Raw genomic sequence first — 11608 nt, forward strand, 5'->3', positions numbered from 1 at the left:
AAGGGACTGTGATTAGTGGCCGCATTTGAAGCATGGAGGCCCAAGCAGATATTCTGTATTGTGAACCTAAAAGTCATTGTGGCTTTCTCAGCTTTAATTTCTGATAGTAGCTTTTTTAGCAGTGCCCCAGACCCAAAGGACTCTGTAGGTTGAGTGTTATTATTGGTGTTAAGATGAGTTTAGTCATTAATGGAGACCCGTGGTCATTCTAAACTTTGTTTTGACTCTTCCTTTTAGACCACACCAGTGACAATGCAAGTTGGAGAAGGTCAGCAGGTACAGATTGTCCAGGCGCAACCTCAGGGTCAAGCCCAGCAGGCTCAGAGTGGCACTGGTCAGACCATGCAGGTGATGCAGCAGATCATCACTAACACAGGAGAGATCCAGCAGATCCCGGTAAGCCTGCCCCTAGATTGCATGGCTCTGTTCTCAGCTTATGATGGGAAATACTTCAAGATTTTATGTATCATATACTTGAAATTTTGGGTATGTGCTTTTGTTGTTGTTGTTTTTATACTGAGGACTTTACCCAGGGTTGCTTTACTACTGAACTATATTCCCAGTCTTTTTTATTTTCTGAGACAGGGTCTTGCTAAGTTGCTGAGGATCTTGCTAAATTACTAAGGCTGGCTCAATCCTGTAATTCTCCTGCCTCAGCCTCCCAAGTTGCTGGGATTACAGGTATAAGCCACAGCACCTAGCTGTGCTTTGTTTTTAACCTGTTTCCATTATACCCTGTGCCCCCACCCCAGTGTGCTTCACTGTGTTTACTTTTCATTTTGCATTAATTGATTCATGGAGTGGCTCCTCTCAATTTCTGCTCACTCCACTTATACAGGGAAATGATTATAGCTGCTACCCGATGCTAAGGCCCAAAATCCTTGTGAGACAGTCCTAACCTTTGATTAGCAGAGAATAAGAGGGAGGTGTATAGGGAAGGCCATAAATAACACTTGTTGCATATTCATGAGTCAGTTCCCAGTGGAGCCTGCAGCAGAGTATATTTTTGGCTTTCATTTAACTTACCCATTCCTTTACTGTAGGCTGTAGCTTCCTGTGTGCCTTGAGGGATTTCATAGATTTGTTGCTTTTTTACTTACATTTGTTTCTTTGTTTAAAAAAAAAAATAGGGGTGTGTGTGTGTGTGTGTGTGTGTGTGTGCGCGCGCTTGTGTTTATGTATATATATCATTGCCTTAACATTTGTAAACTATGTATTGGTCAATTTGCCACCAAAAACTGGAAATTGAGTGGCAGAGAGCAGTGCTTTTTAAATTTTATTTTAATAATTAACTAACTTTATAATACTGTGGCTTGAACCCAGGGGTGCTCTGCATCAGAGCTACATCCCTAGCCTCCTTTTTATTTTGAAACAGAGCCTCACCAAGTTGCCAAGACTGACTTTGAACTTGGGTTCCCCTCCTTCAGCCTCTGGTGTAGCTGGCAGTACAGACATGAGCCACTGTGCCTGGCTTTAGTGTAGTCATTTATGAAATGTAGGCCGATAGAAACTAACTTTGACTTGGTTGGCTACCTCCTCTTTGAAAAAAGCTCAAAAAGTATCCTTAGCTTAGTTTTAGGAACTTCTTACGTTTCAGAGTAATAAACCAAGAGAAAGCTTAGGAAAGTGGTGTGTGTATGTCTGTCTCTGTCAGTCACACAAACACACATCATCAATTCCAGGTGACTGGGCTCTCTCTACCTTTCTTCAACCAACCCCAAGACCTCGATATTAGTAGTTAGCTTGCTTTCTTTCTCTTTCTCTCTCTCTTTCTTTCTTTCTTTTCCTTCCCTCCCCCTCCCCTTTCTTTCTTTCTTTCCCAAAATAAGGTAATTTAAGCCAAAGATGAGATCTCACTTTGCAGTAATTTTAACCCTCTGCAGCACAAAGCTTCTGCCCAGATTTGTTATAAAATCTACCACCTCATCTTCACTGATATAGACATCTTCTCAGGAACCTGCATTTCCAGACTTTTCAGGCCATTCAGCAGAGTGCTTGTAATTTAAGTCATGACTTTGGGATGGAAACTTTACTTCTCTTTTTTTTTTTTTTGGTGGTACTGGGAATTGAATCCAGGGCCTTGTACATACAAGGCAAACACTCTACCAACTGAGCCTTATGCCAAGCCCCCTTTACTTCTCTTTTGAAAGCCCAAGGTTTAGGCTTATTTGCCCTGTAATTAAGTTAAAAAAAAAAAAGAAGGAGAAGAAAGAAAAAGAAAACCTGTGAGGAGCATCTGACCCACCCTATCTTAGAGGACTAAGGGGCAGAGCATCACCAGGGGTTTTAACCCTAAGAAAAAACTGCCTCACTGTCTTCGAACTGCTTGGAATCATTTGGCTTACAGCTTTTGGAATTTCTGCAAAGGCCCCTTCCTAGCAAGAAAATTTAAAATCCCTGTGGCTGTCCAGACACCTGCCTCCACTTCTGGGACAAGGCTTTAGCTTTTCATAAGATTTGGTGTGAAGCTAGGCCTGGCACCAGAGATTCCCAGCAGCTCCTCTTGACATGGTCTCAGGAAAGAAATGACTGTGGGTCACAATATTCTTGTCCTATTTTCCTTTGAAACAGATTCTTTTTTAAAAAATATTTATTTTTTAGTTTTTTTAAGTGGACATAATATCTTTATTTTGTTTTTATGTGGTCCTGAGAATTAAACTCAGTGCCTCATGCATGCTAGGTGAGCGCGCTACCGCTTGAGCCACATCCCCAGCCCTAAAACAGATTCTTAATGGGTACCTCAGGCAGATAGTTCTGAAATGGTCAACCAAGCACTGTAACTACTGAGTTAGTTTTTCTGGGTGTTTGAAACTTTTGAGGCTGGAAGTTTCAGAGAACTATTTGATTTAACACTGCATGCAGTAGTACTGCTGCATCCCATCAGCTTTTGCCTCAGGGAAGTAAGATTCCTGCAGTGAAGTTAGCTTTTGGAGGCCAGAAGGAAGTGTGCTCCAGGACAAAGAGGCATGAAGGGCCCATCAGCCTGAAAAGGCTCCTTCCAAAAGCAGAGACAGACTAGGCAGCTAGGAAGGTAGTTTTGGGGCCCACAGATAGAGATAGACCAAATCTGCCTGTGCTCCCAGAAACATTTCAGCTTTGAGCCACGGGTGTGAACATCTGCTGTCCTCTGCTGAGCCTTGGTCTTCCCTTCATCCTGGCTCTAAGCGCTAATACTTTCATGGCACACTGGAGCGTTAAGAGCCTGAGTTAAAGCTTTTAGCACACAATTAAATGCAGCCTGTGGTATTATTGTATTATCTGAGATTTAATTGTAAGCATGAGAGACTCTTAAGGGCACTTTTGTAGCTTTGTTTTCCCATGATGGGGTTTTCTGTGAGAGGTTTATTGATTTTGCTTCCCCTTGGGAGGTGTTTGGCCAGAAGCTAGTGCTGAACACCCAGGATCCTCAGAGTCCCACAGACCCCCATTGATCATGGCTTTTGGGAACAGAGGTAATAAAGCAGGATAGCTTTCTCCTCACAAGATGTGTAACATGGAGTTGGGCAGTACTAGAGCTGTAACACAGGATGACAGCCATATCTTTGGGCTCCTAGCAGACAGTGGAAGTCTTCACAGTATTGGGAGGTGTGGAGATGGAGGGCAAAGAAATCCACACTTATTACAGCCATTCTGACAATGTTAGACAGATTTTAAGATTGATTGCTTATATAAATTTTGATCATATAGCCATGAGCCAGCAGTTCTCTTGCAACCATGCTGTTCTCCCATACTCGACAGGATCTACATACCTTCTTTTGTATTCTGTTACTTGTGGGGAGGGGGTGTTATCATTTTGCTTGTTTTGATCTGTTTAAAGAGACTTTTGTTTCACGGCAGCTTTCTTTGGAAGACTAGGGGGCAATACCCATCTCTGATCATGGGAAGTTTGCCTATAGAGATGGCACTCATACAAACTGGTCTGTTTATCTCTGCCCCTGACCCAGGTGCAGCTGAATGCTGGTCAACTGCAGTATATCCGCTTAGCCCAGCCTGTATCAGGCACTCAAGTCGTGCAGGGACAGATCCAAACACTTGCCACCAATGCCCAACAGGTATGTACCCCAGAGATGGAGGGCTTGAGTTGGAGACTAGCAGCAGCTCTCTGGCTTCTGGCTAGAAAGGAGCCCTCAGCATACAATTCTCACTACTTTTAGGAAGACACCTCTCCCACTCCCCCAGCCCCCAAAAAAGTCTCTTCTGCCCAAGGGACTGATGAGGGTAACTGGAAGATTGAATTCAAAGGGTGTCACTTACATCTTGTTCTTGAGGGGCAAAGGAATGTCGGGAAGAACAAGTCAGGAGGATACCTGAAAGAAGCCTAGTAAGTGCATGTGCAGGTCAGGCTGGAGGAAGCCTAGTCACTGGTCTGTTTCCATCTTTAAATCTGAATGGCTGTTGTGTTCTGGCACATCCTCTGCCCTCTGGAAAGCTTCTTAGAGTTTACCCCACCTCTGCATGTATCCTCAGCCAGAAGACTTACCCTCTGTCTGCTCCCTTACCCTATGATACCAAAGGCTGTTAGTCAAAGAGCCAAGGGGGCAGCCCCCCTGGCCTTGGGTTGAGGGTCGTGGGCATCATTTGCAGAGGATGGGGGACACTGTTCAAGGGGAGTCATTGTTAATGGATTCTTTGCCTCAGACCCAAAAAAAGCAGCAATCGTTTAAGAGCTGGACCTGTCTGGCCCAGTTGCATTTTTGGTGATGCATCTATTGACAGTAGTGACAGAGCTGAGTTTGTAGAGCAGGTCTCCAAAGATCTCATTTGAGAAAATGTGAGGAATGAGCCAAAGCAAGGCTTCTCAGTTCCATACAGTCTCTGGGATCATAAAAAGACCTTTTCCTTACCTACTTCCTGCACATCCATGAACCATGCGGGGCTTTTCCATGGTATTCTTGGAATTCATACTTGCATCTCAATATTGGTCACACCTTTGGGTCCCAAAATCTTATGAAATGAGAAGAGTTATTGGTTCCTTAGAGGTCAGTTTGGGATATAGAACTATAGTCAGAAAATGGGGAGAGTTGGCTAAAGAAGGGAGGATGCAAGAAGAGGGGTACCTGAGGGCAGTTAAAAATCTCCATAACAGCATGTAATTGTGATAAGCTGACATCAGTAGGTGCTCAATAAATGTTTGTTGCATGAATGCCAAGTAAATAATATGTATATGTGATTTAAAGGTAAATGAAATTTCCTTCCCAGCTGCTCTATATTGTCAGTCCTACTGGCCATAGGTCAGTTAACCTTTTTTTTATATTTAAGTTTTAGGTGGACACAATATCTTTATTTTACATTTATGTGGTGCTAAGGATTGAACCCAGTGCCTCATGAATACTAGGCAAGCACTCTACCACCGAGCCACAACCCCAGCCCCATCAGTTAACCTTTTTATGAGGAGATTTATCCATTTGTTTCAGATTCAATTATTTATTCTGCAGAAATTTCTTTAATTTTTACACTGGCGATATAAAGAGTTCAACAGCTCTTGCTTTTGAGTAGCTTATAGATCTGCAGGAGAAGGAAAAATAGTAAGGAATTTTTATGAGGCCTTTTATCACCTGTCCCCTTTCTTGTTCTTCATAGCCCCCTGGGTAGGCTGCAGAGGTTGTTTTTGTCTGTTGTGAGAACATTCAAGAGGACCAGTCTTAACTTGCAGTTTGACTATGATGAGTCCAGGAGATGGTACACAGAGACCATTGCTCACCCTATGTTCCATAGACATACACACATGCATAGGCTCTGGTCTTCTATTTAATTTACCAAGCTGTTCCCAGTAGTGTGTGATACAGTTCCACATGCCAGTAAATTTATTTTAAAATCCCCACATAAGATTTTAAGTGCATGTGATAAATGTTTTTCTTGCTGCACCCCTTGTTTCTCCCCTCTCCTCCTTCTCTCCCTTGACTGCACATTACCTCACTCAGAAAAAGCACTTCATAGGCTTTTCATGAGGACCACCAGGGCCAAGGCCACTGCTTACCAAGGTGTTTCATATTCCACTCAGATAAATCTGGGTCATAGGTTGGTTTGGAGCCCATGTTCCAAGGATGAAAGGGACCACTCACCACTTTGCCCAAACATTTTGCCCTCACTGGCTGATAGATGGACTCTTAGGGTTTCTGCCCCATACTATAAATGTTATTCCCTCTCATGATAAAACCACAGAGCTAGGTGTTCTCCTTGAGCCTCAGACTTTAAAGTGAGGGGAGAGTTACAAGATGTGGACATTAAGGGATAAGAGCCTGATAGTTGTGTCTTACATGCTCCATTGTTCTTCATGTACCTGTGTGGTACCAACTCTGGATAGCTGGGTGATTGGGAGGGACTCTTGCCCTCATCAAGCATCCTTTTTATGCAGGCCTCGTTCTGGGCACACTTTGTAGGCGTTGTTCCTGATCTTCGTGGTGGTGGGCTGACATGCAGCTTATTTGCCTACTCTACCATCTTGCTTTCCACAGATCACACAGACAGAGGTCCAGCAAGGACAACAGCAGTTCAGCCAGTTTACAGATGGACAGGTAGGGTACCCAACCTGGGCAGGTCAAAGGGCAAGGGGGGGGGGCGGGCGGGGGACGAGTTGTGGGTGGTCTGTGGGTTTGGATGGTTAGAGTTATTGGCCTATTCTCTGCTAACAGCGAGGGGACAGAAATTGTTAAAACAAGTGAAATCTTTAAATCAGGCATGTATCCTTTATATTTGTAGGCATGTGGGAGCTAGAACCACTCTTAGACACTGTATAGCCCAAATGGCCATTTTACAGAGGAATAAACTCAGCCCTAGGGATGGGAAGTGCTTTATCCAACTGTTGGTTGTAGGGTAGAATTCAATCTTCTGTTTCCCACTCTAGGACTGTTTTTGTCCTAAGTCCTTATTCTTTTTAATAGCACATATGAGTTCAGCTCATGTGACCTCTTGAGCTCTCTTGATGCCAGGATTTAGTGATTTACAAGGAAGAGCCTTCCTTTTTTCCCCTGCTCTCCCCTCACCAAGTGCTCCCAAAGACCACAGAGTACGTATGTGATAGGATGACGTGTCCAAACTTGTACTGTCCATTGGCCAAGAGAGAGAAGAGCTGGCATCAAAACTCACCACTGACTTCTGCAAGTACCAGATGCTAGACCCTTAGGCCAGGGTTCCTATGGGTAGGGGTCTTAGTTTTGGGTTTTTTCAGGGCCCTAAGAAACCAGAGACCAGTAGGTCCTAACCTTACTAGCGACTGCATGAGCATTTTTTCTAACCCTCATGGGGCTTGTCTAATTGCAGGCCACCTCCTTTGCAGGACCCATGTAAGAAATGCAGGTTCAGTGTAGCTTCAGCCTGAGCCAGGTATTCTGAGGAAAGGAGAAGCAGGGGTATCCTGCTGCCCCTTTCAGTGAGGATTGCAAAGGGGGAAATGCTGACTTCCAAGCTGCTGGTACAGTGGTCGATTGCTTGTGTTTGTCACAGAGGAACAGCGTGCAGCAAGCCCAAGGCTCTGAGCTAACGGGAGAGGCAGAGCCCAGAGAAGTGAAAGCCACAGGAAATGCAACTCCCTGCACCTCTTCCCTGCCCACCACACACACTCCCTCCCACCAGGCTGATGCCTCCTGTGTCTGCTGCTCCCTGCCCCAGCAGAGCGCCACACCTGCTCCTCCCTCTGATGCCTTGCAGTGGGTGGTGGTTGAGGTTTCTGGGGCCCCCAACCAGCTCGAGGCCCATAGGGAGCTGCATGCCCCTCTCCCAGGGGTGACCTCACTCTCTCCTCTCCACCCCTCGCAGCAGCTCTACCAGATCCAGCAAGTCACCATGCCTGCGGGCCAGGACCTCGCCCAGCCCATGTTCATCCAGTCAGCCAACCAGCCCTCGGATGGGCAGGCCCCCCAGGTGACCGGCGACTGAGGGCCTGAGCTGGCAAGGCCAAGGATACCCAACACAATTTTTGCCATACAGCCCCAGGCGATGGGCGCAGCCTCCCTCCCCAGAGGACCCTGCCGACCTCAGCGCCTCCTGCAGGCTAGGACATTGGTGCACTACACCCCACGCCTGTGGGCCGAGATTTTCCAACAAAAAGATGCAATATTTTTTATTTCCTTTTTTTTCCACTTTTTTTCTCCAAGAAATCAATATTTCAATGTCAAGCTATGTGTCCAATGCTATGAAATGAGAATATTAAATAACATATTTATGGCATTTTCTTGAAGTGTGTGGTTGAAGAAATATTTCTCCTTTGGTTTTTCTTGTTCTGCTTCTCACCGCCACTTGTTTTAGGAGATCTTCCTAGGGGTGCAGAGGATATCCTGATTCTTGGAACAGCTGCTGTCCCAAGATTTGCCACCTTGTTCTGTGTTCAGACAGGGTCAGGTGAATGTGTGCAGCTTCTTTTCTCTCATGCTCTTCTCCCCATCCCCATCTCCATTTTCACCCGGAGCTCTGTGTTTGTATCCAGAGGCCACAGGAAACATTCCTTGCATTTTGGAGATGAACTCATTCCCCACGGAGAGCAATGGTTTATTCCTACACCTTTCTCTCCTGGGAACCCAAGGAGACTAGAATTTCGTGTATGTGCTGCCCTCCTCCTTTATTTTATTTTTTTAAATGCATTAAAAAAAATTGTGCTAGTCTCCTTTGCTGCATGGACTTCAAAACTGCATGAAATGCAATAAATCTCATTTTAGATACTTTAGAGTCAGTTTCTGTGTTTGGGGACATTAATGGGGCCACTTTGCTTGGGAAAGGTTTGTTTGCCCTTGGGTATTTGGAAAGAAGGGGCACCCTTGTGAGAAGGGGGCATATCTGAGCCAAACTGAGGTCCCCAGTTTTACAAGTGAGCTTCACCAAAACACATTTGTTGCTCAGAAAGACCTGCCCAGCTGACCTAACTGGACTGTCAAACAGAGAACTATAGCCCACTTGGATGAGGGCTGATGGGGCATCTCTCCCAGAGAATGCTGGCTGTATCCTGTAAGCAAGGAAAAAGGATCTAGGCCCTTTGTCAGCCAGCAGCTCATAGGACTTTTATAGCCAGAGACTGGGTCTTGTCCACTGAAGCAAAGAGAATAGAAAGCACCAATAATGAGCATCTTTCTGACCCCCCACCATGCCATCTTTACAATCAGAGTGGGACCAGTGGTGGTGAGAATGGCAATGAACTGGGTACTGCAAGGAAAAGCAGGTGTTCATTTGCCATGGTACCATGGGCGGCTTCCTTGATTTGGGGACTGTCTCGGGGCAAGTGGAAATGGGAAGAGGCTCATATTAGATCATTTCAAGTCTAAGTGTGACACTTGAGATTCCTTTAACTATGAACCATGGCAATAGGACTTGAATTGGCATTCATGAAATAGGAAAGATTTCAGGTAACACTTTCTGCCCCCTGTTCATTCTTCCTCCTGAGAGATCCAGATCTTTCATACCTATTTAAATTTCTTTTTTTTTTTTTAATTAGTTGTTGATGGACCTTTATTTATTTGTATGTGGTGCTGAGAATCGAACCCAGTGCCTCATGCATGCTAGGCAAGCGCACTACCACTGAGCTATAACCCCAGCCCCTATTTAAATTTCTTACCAAGATTTGGGTCCATTGTTCTGGCCTGCTCTGCCCTTTACTCTCTATGTAGGGAAAGTGTTTGACTATATCTCCTTGTCTATGGCATGTGTCACCTGGTGTCATTTTCTTTAAGTGTATCTTACCTCATTCCACAATAAAAATTGAGTGATTTGCAATGAAAACATAGCACAATGAAATAATAAAATAGGGCAAACCAGAATTAGGAAAAAACAATTGAGTAGGAAATAAGTGTCATAAATAACAAGAACACAAATATGGTGGTCATGAAGACCTACATAGTTAGAATGATTTGATGCTGAGCCTCCTATCACTAAAGCCAAAAGAGGGGAATCAAGTAAGAGATTCATTCACATATGAAAGGAAGAAAACCAACACTTTTTCAAAAGCAAAGATTTTTCTAGTTTTAAGGTTTTGGATACATTGTACCCTTCCATTGTCATCAGGGAAGGTAAAGCAGGTGACACTTATCACCATGAGAAATCAGTACCCCTTAATAGTTCGGGTGGCCCCTGCATGTTTCTGGCTCCCAAGTTAATGCCCTCCTTCTTGTATCCAGTTATTCTACCTCTGGACTTGTCTCTAAAGGGGTCTTCTGGCCTTTCCATCTGTCCCATATCCAAACACATCTTAGTGAGACAATCAGCAAGTTTTCACTGGTGGCTGCATGCCCAACTTTGTGGAAAGAGGCAAGAAAGAGTGAGTGAGCAGGCAGAGGGCCCCTGGTCTTAAGACAGACAAGGCAGAAGCTCTGTTATTTAATTTCCTGGGGCCCTCTGTCCCACTTTGCTGCTCTTCCCCACATTGCTGAAAATTCTACCACGGTTGGAATTTCAGGATCATCTATGGGTCCATGTTTTCCCATAGGCTCCCCCTGTTCATTTTGGAGATGTTGCGATCAATTGTGATTGGCAAGCAGCTTCTCTGCTGAGCACTTTCTCTTTAAATTGCCCTGCCAGCAGGGCCCTTCCCGGTGTAAACAAACCCTTTGGTGCAGCCCAAGAGAGCCCCTATCTAATACCCAGCATGATCCCCTTACATCCGGAGCACTCTTTAAACATTTTTTCTAGCATTTGCAACATCCGTCCTCCTGATGATCTTCACAGTGACCCTGCAGGAGAGACAGGAAGATGGATCATGATCCCTGTGTTACAGATGGAGTCATGAGAAGCCTGTTGAAATGAAGTGACTTGTCCAAGGTCATTCCATGAATTAGGGGTGGAGTTGATGCCAAAACACTAAACTGATCCTCTGCATATACAGCTGTTCCCTTGCCAAAGGTGGGATATGTATGTGTAAGAAAGAACAAAATATTGCCAAGTGTCGACTGTCTCCTTTTACTGAGCTTCCCCAAACTCACTGGCCCAGCCCTGAGTGTATGTGGAATAAATACATGATTGGGTTGGTCTGGGGACAGCTGGTAATTGGGAACTTTCTGGGAGGCTAAATACTGAAGGTTGGAGACCCTTGGGTATGAATGGAGAACCTGGCTGGCTCCCTTGCTGCTCAGATCTGCCAGTGCCACGAGGGGGCAGCAGGTAGCCCTCACCTAAATCCTGGGAGGTGCCTAATCCCTCCCGCCCTTTTCCCACCTTGAGACAATTCTAGCAACCAGTAGGGGTGTGACTGTCCCTTTTTCAGCAGGTACAAGATCTTTGGCTTCCTTCCTGATAACAACCTCACTCTTTGAGTGGGGAAGCTTCTGTAGGATAACAATGAGGGCTGGAAACTACCCTTTTCAGAGCATGGCATCATGGTTAGATCTTAATGAGGGCTTCATGACAGCCCAAGTTCATTGAGAGTCCTTCTATTCCCCCAGCTTTCTTCTCACCCTCCTCTCCTCCACCTCCGCCTGCACTTAGTGCTCCTGTCACACCCCTATTACTCACTGGTTCTTGAGCTCACCTCCATGCTTTCAGATTCTGCTCATCCCAGTGCCTGGAATGTCCTTTTATTCCCCTTTTCACTTATTGATCTCCTATACATCCATCAAGACACAAATTCAAACGGCTCTCACTGAGAAACTTCTAATTCCCAGGCAGATCAGCGAGGACTTCTTCGATGTTC

The 11608-nt window shown here is 45.1% G+C and overlaps 1 protein-coding gene across 5 annotated transcripts in view; it reads left to right on the forward strand.

The window, feature by feature from the left end:
• Nfyc (nuclear transcription factor Y subunit gamma) overlaps window positions 1–8654 on the forward strand; it is a 63906-nt gene extending 55252 nt beyond the window's left edge. For 4 of the 5 annotated variants that reach the window (XM_027937178.2, XM_071617734.1, XM_071617732.1 and 1 more), the window contains exons 7-10: window positions 238–396; window positions 3945–4052; window positions 6456–6515; window positions 7444–8654. In XM_027937178.2, coding sequence (XP_027792979.1) covers window positions 238–396; window positions 3945–4052; window positions 6456–6515; window positions 7444–7875 — 759 coding nt within the window. In that variant the 3' untranslated portion in view covers window positions 7876–8654. The remainder of the gene's footprint in view (window positions 1–237; window positions 397–3944; window positions 4053–6455; window positions 6516–7443) is intronic. The other variant, XM_071617733.1, reaches the window with a different exon arrangement.
• The last annotated feature ends 2954 nt before the right edge of the window (window positions 8655–11608 follow it).

This window comes from Marmota flaviventris, chromosome 10, assembly GCF_047511675.1.
Source record: "Marmota flaviventris isolate mMarFla1 chromosome 10, mMarFla1.hap1, whole genome shotgun sequence".
Lineage (NCBI taxonomy): Eukaryota > Metazoa > Chordata > Mammalia > Rodentia > Sciuridae > Marmota > Marmota flaviventris.